The 21,698-nt window shown below is 42.7% G+C and overlaps 1 protein-coding gene across 1 annotated transcript in view; it reads left to right on the top strand.

The window, feature by feature from the left end:
* The window catches only part of LOC309552834 (A.superbus venom factor 1-like), a gene marked incomplete at its 5' end in the record, with an annotated part of 218,648 nt that overhangs the window by 170,926 nt on the left and 26,024 nt on the right, over nt 1-21,698 (top strand). The window contains 4 exons of the mRNA XM_082253743.1: nt 2,010-2,081; nt 3,587-3,668; nt 5,514-5,568; nt 9,549-9,636. Coding sequence (XP_082109869.1) covers nt 2,010-2,081; nt 3,587-3,668; nt 5,514-5,568; nt 9,549-9,636 — 297 coding nt within the window. The remainder of the gene's footprint in view (nt 1-2,009; nt 2,082-3,586; nt 3,669-5,513; nt 5,569-9,548; nt 9,637-21,698) is intronic.

Here is a 21,698-nt window from a genome sequence, read left to right on the forward strand (position 1 = left end):
ATACAACAGTCTGGGTGAGATATAGTCCAAATGGTGAGGTAAGTGTTCAAGTGGGGGAAATTATCCACAGGTGCTACTCCTTCACCTAACACCGTGCTTAAGGTAGTGGGGTGCTTCTCCTTAGCCCCTCTAAGTGTTCTAGCCGCTCACCTTAAGGTCTAAGGGTAAAAGCCTTATCATTAATCCAGAGGGCTCCTCTCCAATCCTATATCGTTCTCCACTAGGGTCAGATAACTGGGCTGCTGTGGGTGGGTTGGCTCCCTCTCCCTCTCCAGGCTCCCAGCGGTCACAGTGGATCTCAAAACAAAGGCTCAAGATAGTGCAAGTATGTCATGGATAACGGGGTGCTTTATTAAAATAAGGTTAAAACCACTCACATTTGTTGAGTAAAATAAGCGCAAAAGAATAGCATCAGAGTGGGATCGCAGTCCTCACTTCCGCAATGTGCGTCACTTCCGGTCCGAACGTCCCTACGCGTTACGCCACTTCCGCGTCACGTGGCTTCTTCAGGGGTTCTTTTTACGCCACTTCCGCATCACGTGGCTTCTTCAGGGCCACGTGACGCGGAAGTGGCGTAACGCGTAGGGACATTCAGACCGGAAGTGACGCACATTGCGGAAGTGAGGACTGCGATCCCACTCCGATGCTATTCTTTTGCGCTTATTTTACTCAACAAATGTGAGTGGTTTTAACCTTATTTTAATAAAGCACCCCGTTATCCATGACATACTTGCACTATCTTGAGCCTTTGTTTTGAGATCCACTGTGACCGCTGGGAGCCTGGAGAGGGAGAGGGAGCCAACCCACCCACAGCAGCCCAGTTATCTGACCCTAGTGGAGCACGATATAGGATTGGAGAGGAGCCCCCTGGATTAATGATAAGGCTTTTACCCTTAGACCTTAAGGTGAGCGGCTAGAACACTTAGAGGGGCTAAGGAGAAGCACCCCACTACCTTAAGCACGGTGTTAGGTGAAGGAGTAGCACCTGTGGATAATTTTCCCCACTTGAACACTTACCTCACCATTTGGACTATATCTCACCCAGACTGTTGTATTTTTGTGGAGCACAGAGGACACTTTAACTTTATTTATTTGTATGCACCTGAGCACTTTATTTGTCACTATAGCATTCTCAGCACATTAAGTGGAATTTTTATATATTTTTAGAGTGTCGCATCAATATTTTAGCACTGTGATTTTTTTATTATGAGTATGGATTTATCTTATTTATTTCACCCACACATGGTATAGTTCCCTTCTTTTATTGTGACAGGCATTTACACTAAGCACAGTTTATTTATTATCAACCCAGAAGCGCAGTACCCCCCACCTGTTTATAATACAAGTGTATGAGTCAGTCAGCTCATTAAAAACAATACGTTCCCTTTGTGGCTGATGTCTTATCTCCACAGTTGTAAAGATGCGGAGCAATTGCACTGAGCCACTGAGATATCTCTTTCTAGTGGCTTATATACAAATATGGAAGAGAAAATTAAGTGGACCATAGGTAAGTAGAATATTGAATGAAAGTTTGATTGCAACGCACGATCATTCAATTTTCTGTTTGTTAATGGGCACAATTAGTTCAAGTCCTTGTCCTTAAAAAAATGTGAAAATCATATTTAAAAAAATGGTTATTGCAAAGTTGCAAACCATGTAATAGTAACTCAAAATAAATGTTCACTATAAGTACAATATATTTTACCTGTAAAACTTCCTTATGCACCCCTCTCCCCCATTGCCAACAAGATCAACAACATTGCAGCAGCATGCACCAGCTGCTGACTGTTGCTGTGCCAATCTATTCACTGTACAAACATTCTTACTGTTCTTTGAGTCCAAATATCCTGTTTCTATCAAGCTTTGGTGAAGGATGTGAAGTTGGTTTTTATATACAGTATATGTTTGAGCTCTAATACTACTTTGTTGATGCTCCTGGCAGACTACATCACAAATGTAAGATTTATTTTTTATAATTTTAATTAAAATTTGTATTGATGTCCTTACAGATATCCTTACATATGTCTGTTCAAGAAGATTGTACAATAACTGCAAAGGGGAAAGGATTGGCAAATTTAGCAGTGAGTTTAAAAAATATATATTGGCCATTATTCTAGATGTGACTGTATAGGTATGACTGAATCAATAATCATTTGCTGTCAGCAATGTCATTTAGGTTAGCCATTGGAAAAAGTTTCTAGTAATTTTCTAAAGAGATTTAAAGCCCAACTCTGGCCTATTTGTTTTTTTTTTTTTTTTACATTTTGTAAATTCATCTCTGGCCACAATACTTGTCTTCAACCTGGAGCTATCCCTCACAGTATCCCCCTTTTCCACCACACAGTGTCCTTGTCTTCTGGCTTTATTATCTTTTTTGTGATTACCTAAAAAGGGTTTTTTTTTCCTATTAAATTGTGAATGGTTAGGAAAGAAAAGTTGAGCTGGAAGGGAGAGAAGGCTGCCAGAATAAAAAGGGGGTGGGCTTACACCTTTGGGTTCATCTGCATGGTCCTTACAGGATCCCTTAGTTTCCAGCGGCTGTGTGTAGGCTACAAGACTGGCCAGTGTTAGACCCAGATTGCAACAGTGGATCTCAGTGGATCTTCACTCCAGGAAAGAGGAGCCACAACAGATTAGGTAAATGAAAAAAGGTTCAGGAAGGGTCTTTGAATTGTGATTTGATAGGAGAAAGATGGATTAGTGGGAAGGATGTTGTCAGAGGAGGAGACAGACACCACTCTTTGGGTCCAGTAGTGAGGAGTCGCAACAGATTCGGGAGCCACAACAGTTTCATGGAGGAAACAAAGGTCATGAGCACGCTTTTTAAATTGTGAATTAGAAAATAAATTAGTGGATTGGAAGCATGGAAGGCTGCTAGGAGAAGGGAGTGCAGATGCCTCCCTTTGGGTCCATCAGTGGGCTCCTTACAAGATCTTGCAGTCTTCAGTAGTGGTGTCTGTGACATCACGACGAGTGATGGCTTCAAAACTGGTCAGTGTTAGACCCCAAGTGCAGCAGCAGCGGATCTCTCGAGGACCCGCAGCAGACTAGGTAAGTGAAAAAGAGCTCTGGAAAGTTTTTTGTAATTAAATTGTGAATTGGTAGGTAAAATATGGGTGAGTTGGATCAGGGGAAGCTGATGGGGTTGGGGGTGGACATCTCCATTTGGGTCTAATGGTGAGGTGCTTTCAAGATCCTTAAGTCTCTAGCAGCGATGGGATGACATCATGATGAGTGGTGACTACAAAACTGCTTAGTGGTGGACCTGTATTGCAGCGTTGGATCAACAAGGAGCCACAATAAATTCAGGTGCTGCAATAGGCTCAGGTAAGTGAAAAAAGGTTTTAGGAAGGCTTGTTAAACTGTGAATTGGTAAGAGAGAGATGGGCAGGTTGTAGGGAGGGCACTGCCAGTTTTACCTAGAGATGAACTTTACGAATTAAAAACTGTGTGTTTTGTGTTAGATTTAGTTCAGAAATAATGTTAGTCAGAGTTGGTCAGTGTGTTTGTTCTAGTTTGAGCTGGGAGGTTCACACCTTTTTATCATTTTATGATGTTATCAGTCATTTTGTAATTCTCTCTCTAGATAATACGATCATATTATTCCAATTATAAAAAGGACTGTGACCATTATGATCTTTCTGTGATGGCACGAGAAGAGTACCTAGGTGAGTGCTGGTTTTGCTTACATTTTTATTGTATTGTCTGTTGTCTAAGGATGTTTTTGTTCATGCTGACAGAGCATATACAGCTGGCCAAATGCGTGACAAAAATCCATAGTTTTCCCAATCCATGCTACACAGTCGCTATTTGACGGCTATTGCATTCTGACAATCGGCACCCGCAGCTCCATCAATCTCTGAATACAAAGTTGCTATATCAGCAGGGTCATCCATGTCATCCATGTTTTAAATGTTAGCTGATTCACAGGATTCAAGCTGTGTAGGGCCAGCTATACTGAGTATAGTAATTTGCTTTATATTCTAATTTTTATGTTCTAACCTCCCCCTAGCAGGGGCAGGCTGACATTGCCCCAGGGTGGATCCATGATTGTAGTGGAGAATTGATAATGTTGGGCAGTAATTCCTTGCCTTCTATAAATGTATGTCTGCTTTAGGCTCACAAGGAGACAGAGTTAGGGCTAATACACCTTCAGCAGCATATTTACCAGACTCTAACCACATTCCTGCTGTCACAATGCATGAAGAGAATGGGGTCTATGGTGTATTTTCAAAATAAAGACCATTGGGCAAACAACGGCAGTACTTTGATCACAGCTCCACAGCCAGGGAGTGGGTACCTCCATGCATTCTCACCAAGCGAGTACCAGGATCCTCTGAGGGTCAGACTCATTCCCCTTCCAGCAGGACTTCTTCCCCTGGCTCTCCACCTTGGGTGTTGTATCTTCTTGCACCTGGGACGACAGCTTCAGAATGATGGAACTAGGCTCAAACAGGCTTCCTGCTTAACCAGCACTTACAACTACACATACCTCCCTATGCTGCAGCTCTTGGAGAAGCGCCAATCACTAGGCCACTTTTAAAATATTTATAACCCAGCATTTATGCAGCTCCCCCTGTCTAATGTCAGGGGTGCCAGCGACACCTACGGGCAGCAGCCAGTAGCAACCGCAACACTGAGCTTAGGGTAAAGCCAAGTGGGCCGCTACAAATTAGCCTTAAAAGATTACTAGCAAGCGGAACTAAATTTCACTAGTCATCTCTGTTTATGAGATAGTGGCTACATTTATGTGCTTAAAAACTCCAGGCAATTAGCATAAACAGTTGAAATACATACAGTATGTGGGAACTGTTTTTCCTACCAAAAGATTTGTAGTCATGTTTAGTCAGTATTACAATTTAAGTATCCCTGTAAGACAGCATAGCCATATCTCTACCAACATTAGAGCAGCAGCACAGCTGGGTCAAGAACACACCTTTAGCCTGTTTATTGAACAATGGTGGAGAAACTACACATTGATGAGTATAACTACCTGCTCACTTTGCTGTCTCATTCAGTGAGCGTATTCCCTTTCAGCACCTTGTGACTAGCTCCTAGAACTGTCTTTTCCTATTTCCAGTCTAAGCATATCTCCCACCCTTATGAAAGGAGAGAGGTAAATCTTAGTATAAGGTATTTAGGCAAAGGGCACACCCCTGTAAAGCACCAATTTATGTGGACCACCATGAAGACTTAATACGCAAAAAAAAGATTGGTTAAATTCACATCCAGTAACTGAATGGAACATTTATTTATAGACGTCTAAGCATCAGACCACAAAGATGGATATGTGGAGGGAGATGATGGAGAAGACAAAGAGATTTTGTACCTATAGAGGGACAATCCCTCCAAATCAGGGACAGTTGGGAGCTATGGTCTGAGTACTGCTGTACTGGTATTTACACTGAGGAAGCTGATACCAAGAAAAACTTACATAAGCCATAGTTGAAAATACTGTGTATATAATGATTGTTGTTGCATTATTTTAATGAGTTCCTTGGTTTTCCCTTGAGCAGTTGAGAAACCCAAAGATGTGAAGTCTACACTGGCCATCACCATCTGTGTCAGGTAATGCATAAACCGAAACGCCTTAGCTGTATTTGTGGAAAATGAAGAGCGACAAGGTTTCCTATTCCTACAGAGACATACAGTGGGTTTTAAACCAATTCTATTGTTTTATGTTTTGTTTTGTTTTTTATTATGTATATAGATTCTTTTTTTTTTCTAATTAAATGTTTAAAGCAAAATTCCAGGAAAAAAACAGACTAGTAAAAGTAAAAAAATGTATATCATATTTGCTGCTTCAGTTAAAGGGGAATTTCACCCAAAAGGGGAAGTTGGGAAGTTCTGCTTTTCTACTTCTTCCTGGCCCCCCCAAAACACCTTAGAACAAACATTTTTGTTGTGGGGGAGAGATTACCTGATTTTAACAAATACCCACTAGCAGTTCAACTCCCCCTCCCTCTTTCCCCACAGCTTTCTGGGACACATCACAGGTTCCAGAAAGCTGCGGGACCATTCACAAAGCGCAGTGCAGCTTGAAGTAGGAATCTGGCTGTGACACTGCTAGGGCTCACAGAGAACATTCCTTAGTAAAGATGGTGTTGGGGACCAGAAAACCGGCGAAAAAACCTGCCAGGTGAGGACAGCTCTGGATCCCTGGACAGGTAAGTTTCCCCTTATTTAAAGTCAGCAGCTACAGTAATAAAGTCAGCAGCTACAGTAATAAGGGCCACTGAAGATTCTCTTTAACTTTCTAGAGCTGTATACAGTAATACCTTTCTCCCACTAAATGCTCCAATGGTCAAATGATGGTCAGTAACATTTAACCCACTTCCTTTGAGCCCAGGCTGTCATGGATACATCCCCTGTTATGTTGGCTTGGGCTCATAGTATTACTGCACCAAACAGTACTCACATGTCTTTGTGTGAGCACCGTTCAGTGCAGGAGTAAGGACTTCCCACCGTCACTATGTAAGAAGAGGAAGGACCTGGTATGTCACCAGATCTGTCAATAGATGTTTGTAAAATGGTCATGATCATTCCAATTAGATCCTGGGGAATATTGAGCATCCCAAATCTCAAGAGAAGACACTTGCTCGAAGGTGTGTGATCATCTAGGTGCCAAAGACGGAAACCGGGGGGGGGGTTGAGATACGTTTTTTTTGTTTCATTTGAAAACTGCGCATTTATAATAGGATGGGTCTCACATACACTCCCCGGTCACTTTATTAGGTACAGGGGGAGGGATATGCCTGTATATCAAGAATGATGTGCAAGTGAATGTGAGGGATGACATCACTGATGGAGCTAGGGAGGAGGTGGAATCCTTGTGGGAAAGTAATAATGTGCATATGCTACAGGCCTCCTAACCTGAGGTAGGAGGGGAGGCGGATCTCCTATCACAGCTTAAAATGCCAGCAAGACTGGGAAATGTTATTATAATGGGGGATTGTAATTACCCAGATATAGACTGGGGAGAAGGAAACACATTCATCTAAGGCTCCTCATTTCCTAAATGTCTTGCATGATAATTTCATGGGTCAGTTGGTGAGCACACCAACAAGAAAACACATTATTGATTAATAACAAAACAGACATGATCGCAGATAGGGAAAAAAGGGGCAACGTAAGAAACAGCAACCACAGGTCAATTTGTTTCAGTATAAATCACAGAAATAAGGAGCACAAGGGGAATAAAAGAACACTGAATATTAAAAGAGCCAACTTCCCTAAACTGCGCCCTTTGCTAGAAGATATTAAATGGGCTAAAATCCTAGGAACAAAGAATGCAAAGAGGAAAAATGGGAGGGCTTTAAGAGCATACTAAATAAAGAAATTGGCCAGAGCATTTCAACTACAAATAAATGAAAAGAGCTAAAATATTCCTGAGTAGCTAAATTCTAACGTAAAAATGCATATGAAAGCAAAAGAAAAGGCCTTTAAAAAATACAAGGCTGAGGGGTCATTACCAGCATTCCAATAATACAAAGAATACAAGAAATGTAAGAGCGCAATCAGGGCAGCTAAAATAGAGCACAAAAGGTACAAAGCGGAGGAGAGTAGAAAAAACCCCAAGAAATTCTTTAAATATATGAACAGTAAGAAAGTGAGCCCAGAACATATTGGTCTCATAAAGGATGTTATAGGGAATTTGGTTGAAAGGACGAGAAGGCAAAGGTATTAAATGCATTCTTCTCCTCAGTTTTCAGAAAGGAAATGGGGGGATGGGAGTAACAAAGGCTGTAATGTTAATAAAATGTCACAAAATGCACCCTCATGGCTAACAGAAGACAATATCAGAAATAGATGTGAAAAACTTATCATAAATAAGTCACCAGGACCAGATAGCTTACACCCGAGGGTCCTTGAGAAACTCAGCCAGGTGATAGCTAGACCATTGTTCCTAATTTTGATGGACAGTTTACTGACTGGAATGATACCAGCTGACTGGAGAAAAGCCAACGTGGTACCAATATTTAAAAAAGGGTCAAGATATATCCCTGGAAACTACAGACCAGTAGGCCTAACATCGATAGTATGTAAGCTAATGGAGTGGATGATAAGAGACTATATCCAAGATTTTAGCAATGAAAATGGCATCATTAGTGGTAATCAGCATGGATTCATGAAGAATTGGTCTGGCAAGAACAATCTATTAATGTTCTATAAAGAAGTGAGTTGCCATCTTGATAAAGGAAAGCCTGTGGATGTGTTGCATCTGGATTTTGCAAAGGCATTTGATACAGTTCCCCACAAACGTTTACTTTACAAATTGAGGTCTGTCAGCATGGACCATAGGTTGAGTACATGGACTGAAAACTGGCTACAGGGGCGGGTCCAAAGGGTGGTGATAAATGTTGAGTACTCCGAATGGTCTGGTGTGGTAAGCAGGGTCCCCCAGAGATTTGTCCTGGGGCCAATTCTGTTTAAAATTTTCATAAACAATGGTATAAATAGCTCAATCTCAATATTTGTGAATGATACAAAGTTAAGCAGGGCCATAACTTCAGGGCTGGATGTGGTAACCTTACAAGAAGACCTAAATAAAATAATGGGGTGGGCAACTGCATGGCAAATGAGATTTAATGTTGAAAAATGTACAGTAATGCATTTGGGTGCTAAAAATATGAATTTAAGTTACTCGCTAGGGGGAGAACCTCTGAGGCAATCTAGAATGGAAAAGGACCTGGAGGTCCTAGTAGACGACAGGCTGAGCAATGGCATGCAATGCCAAGCTGCTGCAAGCAAAGCCAACAGATTATTGGCATGCAATAAAAAGGGGATTCCCTTCGGAGATAAAACAATAATTCTCCCTCTCTACAAGACTCTGGTCCGGCCACATCTCGAGTATGCCGTCCAGTTCTGGGCACCAGTCCTCAGGAAGTATGTGCTGGAACTAGAGAGAGTCCAGAGAAGGGCAACAAAGCTAATAAAGGCACTAGAGGATCTCAGCTATGGGGAAAGACTACAAGGATTTAACTTATTCTCTCTGGAGAGATGTATACACCATACTGGTGACCCTAGCATAGGGAAAAAACTTTTCAGTGAAAGGGATTTTTAAAAGACACGTGGCCATTCACTGAAATTGGAAGAGAAGCTGTTTTAAGCTGCATAGAGGGTTCTTTACTGTCAGAGTGGTAAGTCTGTGGAATTCTATTTCACAGGCAGTGGTATCAGTAGGGAGCATCAATAGTTTCAAAAAACTATTAGATGGGCACCTTAATGAGCACAATATACAGGGATATACAATGTACTCTTGTAGAGATGTAGAGAGAAAAGCAGATGAAGGCATGGTCAGTGGTGTTTGGTAGAGACATGCATGCACTTAACATGAAAGCTTACATCCAATGCCAGCAAAGGATCAGTCTCAACAATTTCAGGTATGCATTCAAATAGACCCTGGTAATACATATATAGGAGTTTCATAACCTGCCAAAGGATTTGCATTCCAATCCATCCAACTCACTGGTATTTAGCTATTTTGCTGAATTTTAGTTGTTTGATGTCATTAATAATTACATTGACTCCTATATTAACATTTCCAGGTCCTTGAAAGCAATTGACACATCTGTAGCTGTGGTGGAAGTAGTTATGTTGTCTGGCTTCATCTCAGATACGTCTAGCCTTAATAAGGTAAGTTTAAATATGATTAATAATAATTGTGGTGATCAGGGACACTGTAACTGGTGTGGCTGTAATTAGGGACAATATTTGTACAAAAACTCTCTTTGGTACATTTGATGACTTCATGAATGTTGTTCAAAAATTCATAAAAAACGCTTGCTTTTAACATTCAGTTATTGAATGAATGGACCTTCCAGGAAGAAAAGCACATTCACTGTAAGAAATTTGTTTGTGCAACAAAAATCATCCTGCTCCTTCTAATTTTCTCACCACTGTGGTTGGAAACTAATGTTGGTTTGACCCCCTGTCCAATCAAACATTTTTAAAATAAAAAAATTCAAACAGAATTATATTAGAGTATGGTCAGATTAAATACAAGTTTCTGTCTCTTATACTGTAAGGTGTAGGGATCTGGAGTTATTATTGTGGACAACTGTGAATAGACCCAACAGTCAAGTCATTTTAAGGGCTACTTTTTTGTGTTTATCAGCAACAACTTCTGTCACTTTTAGTTGCCATTTTGGCTGCCTCCCTTCTTTTCTTTTTTTATTTTTTTCGAGCCGGGGTGGGGGGGGGGTATTTTATTTATTTATTTCACATCATGTCTTTCTTTTTTTTCAGTTTTTGCTAGGAAAAAAAAATGTAAAAGGGTATTGTGTTTTAGCTCTATGAGTAAGCCCTTTAACATGAAACATGGCTACAATAAACTGTAATGTATGTGACGTCATAAGTGTGCAGAGTTCCCTTTTCCCATCTAAGTGTTGGAATGTGGGTGATGCCGAGGGCAGAATGCAAGGAATCTAGGAGACTTCTAACATATATATCGGGTTATAGTGTTTCCAATGTTTAGCAGCTCATCACCGCTTACTGTTGCTGTCCATTTTTCTGCACACAATCACCATATTGTGAAGCTCACCAAACCACCACATCCCGAATCCCCCTATTGCCAGATCTGGTAGTAAAATTAGGCAATTCCCTGTTTTCATCATGTCTGGAAGGCTTAAGGGGAGGGGCAGAAGATCTTTATGTGCAGCTATTAACTGCTGAAATGCTAAGTAGTCTGTGCAATATTTCTTCCTTTTTTTCTGTGATATATATACATTTATATTTAGAAATAGTTTGAATGAAAAGCTGTATGCTGTGTGCCCATTCCAACATGTCTGTACAATATGTCTGGTCTTTGTCTAATAAATTGTATTTCATGATAAAACATACGTTTTCTCTACTTCTTCAATTGCGGCCTATTGAATCCACAAACATGATGTGCAACATTTCTGTGAAATATTTCAGACTCTTATCTCTGACATATTACACTATATTTTTCTTTTTCTTTCTTGACACAAGCCACCTCATTGCTTTCTCCTGTAATGCATACCAGTAAAAAAGCTTACATAATTAACAAAGGGTCTGTGCAATGTTTCAGACTTTTGTCTCTGACTTAATAAACTATAATTTTTGTTTTAACCACTTGCCAACCGCTGCAAGTACATATACTGCGGCGGTCAGCCCCTCCTGGACAAAGTGACATAGGGGTACGTCACTTGCCCATGAGCCTCTAGGGGGCGAGCGCGCACCGCCGGAGGCACGCTCCCGCCCCTGCTCATTCCCTGACATCCCCGCACCGGTCACATTGGAGCCGCCGGTCACTTGCGATCTCCCGCTGTAGAGGGGGAAAGGCAGGCGGCTAATGTAAACAAAGCCGTCTGTCATTCTCCTTGGTGTAACTGCAGAGACTGTACAATCCTGCTATGTAGGATTGTATGTCTCTGTGGTTACATCACAAGCCACGCCCCTTGACAGTTAGAATCAAGCCCCTAGGGACACACTTAACCCATTGATCCCTAATAAAGTTGACCCCTTCCCTGCCAGTGTCATTTTTACAGTAACAGTGCATATTTATAGCACTGATTACTGTAGTAATGTCACTGGTACCCCTAAAAATGTCAGTCAGGGGTCCGATCTGTCTGCCGCAATGTCGCAGTCCCGCAAAAAAAAATTGCAGATCGCCGCCTTTACTAGTTAAAAAAAACAATAAAAATGACATAAATCTTTCCCGTAGTTAGTAAACCAAATAACTTTTGCGCAAACCAATCAAAATCCGCTTATTGCAATTTTTTTTTACCAGAAATATGTAGCAGAAAACAAATTGGCCTAAAATGTTAAAAAATTTTGATTTTTACATTTTTTTTGAGAATTTCATATAAAAAATGTGAAAAATATTGTTATTTTTTCAAAATTGTTGCTCTTTTTTTTGTTTATAGCGCAAAAAGTAAAAATCGCACAGGTGATCAAATACCACCAAAAGAAAGCTCTGTTTGTGGGAAAAAAAGGATGTCAATTTAATTTGGGTACAGCGTTGCATGACTGTGCAATTGTCCATTAAAATCACGCAGTGCTGAATCGCAAAATAGGCCCTGGTCTTTGAGCAGTCAAATCCTCCGGGGCTTAAGTGGTTAAATAAAAAAAATGTATAAAAAAAATATAAAAAACTGCCCTGTTTCCTTTAAAGTCTTTCCATTGCGTACTTTACTAGGAATCCTTCCAGAAAACATTTCATAACAGGTACCTTACCCCATCTAAATTTGCTTGCATCTATCCCTCTACCACTAACACATGTTGGAGAAATTGCGGAAATCCTGATCTTCCTTACATATTTGGTAGAACTGTCCAGTACTCACTCAATTTTGGTCTACTCTTACTAAGTTTCTCTCTTTTATTGTATCAACCTCCTTTTCCCTTTTGCCACAGATGGTTCTATTGGGTTTGGATATACTTTAGATGCCTGGCCCCAGATCTCTCACACCGCCATCTCTTATGTATTTTTAGATTCATGCCTGGTTATTGCCAGAAACTGGAAAGCCCTTTACCCCCTTCCATTTTGGAAGTGATTTCTATTTTAAACATAAAGCAAGGAGAACAGTGCACTTGTTCATAAACCAACCCTAAATGACATAGATCCACATAAAGCAATTAATATAAAGAAATATTAAAAAATGTGCGTGACCATATAATCAAGGTAATATACACAAAAAAGAATAAAGAATAATAATACAAAAAAAAAAAAAACAAAAAAAAAAAACAAGTAGTGAAAACAATCCAAAAAATGTGCGCAAAAGGGATCCCTGAAGAAGTCACGTGACCAGTGATGCAACGCGTTGGGTGGAGCATGTGACGTCATTTCCGATGACTCCGGTATACAGAAGCGCGGTGAGGAGCATTTTCCTTGAGTTGTATCCATTTATGGGTTTTATCCCTACATGCGCTTTGTATATCTTTTAATGTGAGCAGCCTTTTTTAGATTGGTTTTAAATAAAATTTGATGGAAGCTGGGAATATTGCACTATGTAATTTTTCTTTATCCTGACTGATTTTCTAACATTTGGGGCAAGGATCCTTGATACCTGCAGAGATTTATTGATGGATTGATCTGGTGATCCAGGGTGGGAGTCTGCAGCAGTGGAGGGGATCAGTCCTCTGAGATTCCTTGTGACTAAGTGTGTTTTGACCACAGTGGTCTTTCAATAAGGTGAGCAGTGATTTCATCTGTTGGTGGTGATTTTGTCCTATCCTCACAACTCTCTCAAGGATTGGTATATATATCGCTGGATGAATGAAATTATACAATCTTCTGTGGATTAATCATATGCATGTAAACTTTTGAGTACATTTTTTGGACTTTTTTAACTACTTATTTTTTATTATTTTTGTATTCTTATTCTTTTTTTTTTTTTTTTTGTGTATATTACAATGATTATATGGTCACACACATTTTTTTTAATTTTTCTTTATATTATTTGGTTTATGTGGATTTATGACATTTAGGGTTGGCTTATGAACAAGGGCACTGTTCTCCTTGCTTTATTTTTCTGTATGTTAGTGGTGGAGGTCACTATTGCAACAGTTGCCGCTGTTCTATCCTTTCACTATTTGTATCTTATAATCTTTATAATATAATTTTTTTGATCATTAGCACTGAGATCTAGATCACTTTTCCGTACATAGCAGTGCATAAGTATTTACACATTTATTCTTTATTTTAAACAACTATTGTTTGATGGAACATATGTATGCTAAAGCACACCTTCAAGTCCCAGCTGAATGCCTGAACCTTCCATAACCCACTAGCTTTTCTGATGCTTCTATACTTTATCTAAATCCATTATGAACACCCTCTTGTATGATACCTTTATAGTATAACACTACTAGTATGTACTGTATAATACCTTTTTAGTATAACACTGCTAGTTTGTAAGTACCATCTCCCTCCTTTTTACATCCAGCTTCCCCCTAAGCACTCATTTAGAAGTGTCCTACCAATTGACTTACCAATCTTGAATGTCCTTATCCCCCAGACCAATCTTATCTCTGGTTTATTGTACTTCCAGGACCTACAGTATGTACTACTTGTATTTCTATGGGTTTTTTTTTTATTTATTTATAGAATGTACTCATGACAAGCCGTTGTGCTGCTTTCTATTTTGTACTATCGAAAACCTAAAATAAACACTAAGTTTAAATTAAAAAAAAACAAAAAAACTGCCCTTTTACACTGTCTTCCAGTATGGCCTAGTAAAACTGCTTACATGACGTACAGCGTGTCTGTACAATGATTCTGGTTCTTGCTGTTTGTTACAGAGGAAATTCAATTCTGCTTTAAACCAGTGCTTGAGCATTTGCTAAAGTAAAAAAATATATCGATATCCATACAAAATGGCTACACTATCGCGAACGGGCGAATCGGGCGAACCGCCATAGACTTTAATGGGCAGGCGAATTTTAAAACCCACAGAGACTCTTTCTGGCCACAATAGTGATGGAAAAGTTGTTTCAAGGGGACTAACACCTGGACTGTGGCATGCCGGAGGGGGATCCATGGCAAAACTCCCATGGAAAATTACGTAGTTGACGCAGAGTCGGGTTTTAATCCATAAAGTGCATAAATCACCTAACATTCCTAAATTGTTTGGAATAACGTGCTTTAAAACATCCAGTGTGTGTATACGATCAGGTATGATGTTGTATCGATAAGGTAGTGTAAGGGTTAAGCCCGCTTCACAGTGACAGACCAAACTCTGACAGACCAAACTCCCCGTTTAACAGTCAGTCAGTCACAGTCACTCCATTTGCACAACCGCAAACTCCCCATTTGCACAAGATTGGATACCAAGCTAGCCATGTCCCGTTCCTTGTCTTCACTGACGTCATTGAAGGTCTCTTCCTCCACCCAGCCTTGTACAACACCAAGGGTCCCCGAAAGGTGACAACAAGCCCGTCTGGACCCCTGCTGTGGTTGGTCTTCCACCTCCTCAAAGCCACCTTCCTCCTCTGACTTCTCTTCTTCAGACGCCTCTCTCTGCGTTGCCACAGGTCCAGCAATCGACTACGACAAGGCTGCTTCTGGTGGTGATGGGGACCACAACTCTTCCTCTTCATGCTCATCTACGGCCTGATCCAGCACTCTTCGCAGGGCACGCATATGGGATGAAGTCGATGATGTTGCCTTGGGTTTGACTGACCAGGTTTGTCACCTCTGCAAAAGGACGCATGAGCCTAAAGCCATTGTGCATGAGCATTCAGTAACGCGGCCAAAAAATACCCAGCTCCGCAGAGGCTGTCCTCTTTTTTTTAAATTAAAAAAATCTGTTCTTATCAGTTTAATCCCTGTTACGTTACGTCCCCTATCAGGGGCCGGTGTATGGAATAGATTTTAGGAACCGGGAGATGGAAAAAGATGGTTGGTCTGTCCTCTTACTTCCAATTTTGGGCACTGCACGTGCACCGTGCAATGTACTGTGCCATCCTATATGAGTGGTGTGTTAAGTAGTACTATTTTTATCAGTTTAATCCCTGTTACGTTACGTCCCCTATCAGGGGCTGGTGTATCGAATAGATTTTAGGAACCGGGAGATGGAAAAATATGGTTGGTCTGTCCTCTTACTTCCAATTTTGGGCACTGCGCGTGCACCGTGCAATGTACTGTGCCATCCTATATGAGTGGTGTGTTAAGTAGTAATATTCTTATCAGTTTAATCCCTGTTACGTCCCCTATCAGGGGCCAGTGTATGGAATAGATTTTAGGAACCGGGAGATGGAAAAAGATGGTTGGTCTGTTCTCTTACTTCCAATTTTGGGCACTGCGCGTGCACCGTGCAATGTACTGTGCCATCCTATATGAGTGGTGTGTTAAGTAGTAATATTCAGTTTCATCCTTGTTACGTCCCCTATAAGGGGACATGTATGGAATAGATTTTAGACAACCACAAAGAGTTGTCAATAGTTGACACACTCATGACATAAATTTTATTCCTCTATGCGTCAATCTTGTTGTAGTGATGACTGTGCTCATGCGCACGTTTGGGAGATTGCAGGCGATGGCTGTTTTTCAAAGCCTATGGTCGTGCTGTGGTAGTTCAGTGTCAATTAAATGACCCAGAAAACAATGATTCTGCAGTGTGGACCCATTGTTGGCCTAGTAGGCTTTAATGATCACCTAAGATGATCATAAAGAAAATTAATGTTTTTTTCATGAAAAATTATCCAGCCGATCGCTTTTGGTCTGTTCACAATGAAGCAACGACCTTATCATCTGGGGTGTGCCAACATTGCCAACACACTCCTAGAGGTGATCGCTTCATTGTGATACGCAAGCCCCTTCACCACAACAAGGTAAGGATCACGAAGGGGAATTGACACATGTATGTGCCTTTTTTTTGTGTTTTGTTTTTTGCAGCCACAGTGTAGCACCAGAGGCAAGAAAAATTAGGCATGAACACATGCCTGAAAAAGTAGGTATTGTTGCAGCCGCTGCTGTAGCAGCGGCCGGAAAAATTGAGGTTTTCCAGGCAGAAAGTGCACTAAAACATTGCGGCTTGAACCCTAGTTGGTGGCGGAGAAGTCACGTAAATCATCCGGCATGCAGAGATTAAATACAGCAGCGTGTGGACCATTTTTAGCCCAAGGCATCTCATCAGGCCTTTTTTAGTCAAATGCATCCCCCACTGTCAGTCCCTTCAGGATCCATGCCTCATTCATCTTAATAAAGGTGAGGTAATCTAGACTTTTTTGACCTAGGCGACTTCTCTTCTCAGTGACAATACCTCCTGCTGCGCTGAAGGTCCTTTCTGACAGGACACTTGAAGCGGGGCAGGTCAGAAGTTCTATCGCAAATTGGGATAGCTCAGGCCACAAGTCAGGCCTGCACACCCAGTAGTCAAGTGGTTCATCGCTCCTCAGAGTGTCGATATCTGCAGTTAAGGCAAGGTAGTCTGCTACCTGTCGGTCGAGTCGTTCTCTGAGGGCGGACCCCGAAGGGCTGTGGCGATGCGTAGGACTTAAAAAGCTCCGCATGTCCTCCATCAACAACACGTCTGTAAAGCGTCCTGTCCTTGCCGGCGTGGTCGTGGTAGGAGGAGGATTATTTTCACCTCTTCCCCTGTTAGATTCCCATTGGGCTGTGACATCACCCTTATACGCTGTGTAAAGCATACTTTTTAACTTGTTTTGTAACTGCTGCATCCTTTCCAACTGCCGGTAATTGGGTAACATTTCAGACACTTTCTGCTTATACCGGGGGTCTAGTAGCGTGGCCACCCAGTACAGGTCGTTCTCCTTCAGCCTTTTTATACGAGGGTCCCTCAACAGGCATGACAGCATGAAAGACCCCATTTGCACAAGGTTGGATGCCGAGCTACTCATGTCCAATTCCTCGTCCTCACTGATCTCATTGAAGGTCTGTTCTTCCCCCCAGCCACGTACAACACCACGGGTACCAGATAGGTGACAACAAGCACCCTGGGATGCCTGCTGTGGTTGGTGTTCCTCCTCCTCAAAGCCACATTCCTCCTCTGACTCCTCTTCCTCAAACTCCTCTTCCAGGTCCAGCAAGTGATGATAAGGCTGTTTCTGGTGGTGATGGTGACCACAACCCTTCCTCTTCCTCTTCACGCTCATCTACGGCCTGATCCAGCACTCTTTGCAGGGCACGCTCCAGGAAGAAAACAAATGGGATGATGTCGCTGATGGTGCCTTCAGTGCGACTGACTAGGTTTGTCACCTCCTCAAAAGGACGCATGAGCCTAAAGGCATTGCGCATGAGCATCCAGTAATGTGGCAAAAAAATACCCAGCTCCGCAGAGGCTGTCCTAGCACCCCGGTCATACAAATACTCGTTGACTGCTTTTTCTTGTTGGAGCAGGCGGTCTAACATTAGGAGTGTTGAATTCCAACGTGTCGGGCTGTCGCAAATCAAGCGCCTCACTGGCATGTTGTTTCGCAGGTGAATATCTGAAAAGTGCGCCATGGCCGTGTAGGAACGCCTGAAATGGCCACACACCTTCCTGGCCTGCTTGAGGACGTTCTGTAAGCCTGGGTACTTATGCACAAAGCGTTGTACAATCAGATTCAACACATGTGCCATGAACGGCATATGTGTCAACTTGCCCAAATTCAATGCCGCCAACAAATTGCTTCCGTTGTCACACACCACTTTGCCGATCTCCAGTTGGTGCAGGGTCAGCCACTGATCCGCATGTGCGTTCAGGGCGGACAGGAGTGCTGGTCCGGTGTGACTCTCTGCTTTCAGGCAAGTCAACCCCAAGACGGCGTGACACTGTAAGTATCCGGCATGTGGAATAGCCCCTGGGGAGCTGGGGGGGTGCAGTTGGTGTGGAGCAAGACGCAACAGCAGAAGAGGACTAAGCCGAGGAGGTTAGCAAAGAGGATGGAGTAGGAGGAGTAGAGGAGGTGGCAGCAGGCCTGCCTGCAAGTCGTGGCGGTGTCACCAACTCCTCTGCAGAGCCATGCATTCCATGCTTGGCAGCCGCCAGCAGGTTTACCCAATGCGCAGTGTAAGTGATATACCTGCCCTGACCGTGCTTTGCAGACCAGCTATCAGTGGTCAGATGGACCCTTGCCCCAACACTGTGTGCCAGACATGACATGACTTCCTTTTCCACAATAGAGTACAGGTTGGGGATTGCCTTTTGTGAAAAAAAAATTTGGGCGGGTACCTTTCACTGCGGTGTCGCAGTAGCTACAAATTTTTTGAAGGCCTCAGACTCCACCAGCTTGTATGGTAAAAGCTGGCGGGCTAAGAGTTCCGACAAGCCAGCTGTCAGACGCCGGGCAAGGGGGTGACTCTGTGACATTGGCTTCTTACGCTCAAACATTTCCTTGACAGACACCTGGCTGTGGGCAAATGAGCAGGAACTGCTGAAGGTGAGAGGCAGAGGGGCGGGTTGTTGATAGGGGGCAAGGAGGACAGCAGTGATTGACGTGGCTGAAGATGCTGGATCAGGAGGAGGATGGTGGCTTTGAGTTTGTGTGCTGCTTGTACTCATGTGTTGATCCCATAGGCGTTTGTGATGTGAGATCATGTGCCTTCGCAAAGCAGTTGTACCTAGGTGGGTGTTGGACTTCCCACGACTCAGTTTCTTTTGGCACAGGTTGCAAATGGCATCGCTGTTATCAGAGGCAGACACACAAAAAAAATGCCACACTGCTGAGCTTTGCAATGACGCCATTCTGGTGGTGGCAACAGCTTGCGTTGATTGGCGTGCTGTCTGGCTGACCACGGGTGCCGATACATGCTGTCTGACTGTGCCACTAGCTCCTTGCGATGACCTCCCCCTGCTTCCAACTCGTCTCCTCCTCCTCTCTGTCTCCCCATCTGAACTTTCCCCCTTTTCTTCTTCTCTTCGAGCAGGCACCCAGGTGACATCCACGGACACATCATCATCATCATCAGCCGCTTCACTTGACAACTCAGCAAAGGCAGCAGCAGCAGGTACAACATCATCATCATCATCACAATGTACGTCCATGTGTATAATGCTGCCTGACTGAGACATATCCCCGTTATCTACATCCTCTGGCACTAATGGTTGCGCATCACTTATTTCTTCCAACTGATGTGTAAATAACTCCTCTGACTGATCAAGTGAAGCGGCTGTGGTGCTAGTGTTGGTGGTGGTGCCGGCGGGCGGGCGAGTGGTAAATTGAGAGGTGCCCGAAGCTGAGCTAGAGGAGGATGGTGTATCAAGGTTCCGAGCGGAAGCTGTAGAAGATTGGGTGTCCTGTGTAAGCCAGTCAACTATGTCCTGAGAATCTTTTTAGTTCAGGGTACGTGGCTTCTGAACACTGGGCATTATTCTAGGGCCAAAGGAAATCACAGCACCACGACCACGATGGCCCCTGCCTGCCTCTGCCTGTCTTTTTTTTTAGATTTGTGGTACTATGCGTGCAAGGTGCTGTGCCACCCTATATTGTTGGGCAGTGGGTACAGTACAGTCTGTGGACCTGACACTCACTGGCAGGCAACTATAAAAATTTGTTTTTTAATTTGCAAGGTGCTGTGCCACCATATATATGAGTGGTGGGCACTGCAGTGGGCACAGTACACTCTGTGGACCTGACACTCACTGGCAGGCCAGGCAACTGCAATTATAAAAAATATATATTTTTTTTAATTTGCAAGGTGCTGTGCCACCGTATATATGAGTGGTGGGCACTGCAGTGGGCACAGTACACTCTGTGGACCTGACACTCACTGGCAGGCCAGGCAACTGCAATTATAAAAATATATATTTTTTTAATTTGCAAGGTGCTGTGCCACCGTATATATGAGTGGTGGGCACTGCAGTGGGCACAGTACACTCTGTGGACCTGACACTCACTGACAGGCCAGGCAACTGCAATTATAAAAAATATATTTTTTTTAATTTGCAAGGTGCTGTGCCACCGTATATATGAGTGGTGGGCACTGCAGTGGGCACAGTACACTCTGTGGACCTGACACTCACTGGCAGGCCAGGCAACTGCAATTATAAAAAAAATATTTTTTTTTAATTTGCAAGGTGCTGTGCCACCGTATATATGAGTGGTGGGCACTGCAGTGGGCACAGTACACTCTGTGGATCTAACACTCACTGGCAGGCCAGGCAACTGCAATTATAAAAAATATATATATTTTTCATTTGCAAGGTGCTGTGCCACCGTATATATGTGTGGTGGGCACTGCAGTGGGCACAGTACACTCTGTGGACCTGACACTCACTGGCAGGCCAGGCAACTGCAATTATAAAAAATATATATTTTTTTAATTTGCAAGGTTCTGTGCCACCGTATATATGAGTGGTGGGCACTGCAGTGGGCACAGTACACTCTGTGGACCTGACACTCACTGGCAGGACAGGCAACTGCAATTATAAAAAATATTTTTTTTTAATTTGCAAGGTGCTGTGCCACCGTATATATGAGTGGTGGGCACTGCAGTGGGCACAGTACACTCTGTGGACCTGACACTCACTGGCAGGCCAGGCAACTGCAATTATAAAAAATATATTTTTTTTTAATTTGCAAGGTGCTGTGCCACCGTATATATGAGTGGTGGGCACTGCAGTGGGCACAGTACACTCTGTGGACCTGACACTCACTGGCAGGCCAGGCAACTGCAATTATAAAAAAAAAAAAAATGTTTTAAACTGCAAGGTGCTGTGCCACCCGATATGAGTGTGGTGTGCACACAGTACAGTCTGTGGTGGGTCTGTGGCCTCTCACACATGGCGGGCAGGTAACTGCACAAAATATATATATATATATATATATATATATATATATAAAATAAAAAAAATTGACTGAAATACCAGCCCTAAAAAGGGCTTTTTGGGGTGCTGTCAGGATGCTGTCCTTACAGCAGGAGTGGACCGAGAACACTATCCAACAACTGTCCCTATTAACAGCAGCAGCAGCACTCTCCCTGCTCTCACTAACACACTGCTTCAGAATGATCTAAGATGGATGCTGCCCTTGCTTTTTTATAGGAGGTGGGAGGGTCTGGGAGGGAGGGTATGCTGATTGGCTGGAATGTGTCTGCTGACTGTTAGGTACAGGGTCAAAGTTTGCTCAATGATGAAGTATAGGGGGCGGACCGAACATCGCATATTTTCGCCCGCAGCGGCGGACGCGAACAAGCGATGTTGGCCGGGAACTGTTCGCCAGCGAATAGTTCGGGACATCTCTAAATATGATACAAACTTAAATCTTGTGAACGAATATACCAAATAAAGGCATAT

The sequence above is a fragment of the Pelophylax lessonae genome, assembly GCF_965119305.1.
Source record: "Pelophylax lessonae genome assembly, chromosome: 4".
In the NCBI taxonomy this organism is placed as follows: Eukaryota; Metazoa; Chordata; class Amphibia; order Anura; family Ranidae; genus Pelophylax; species Pelophylax lessonae.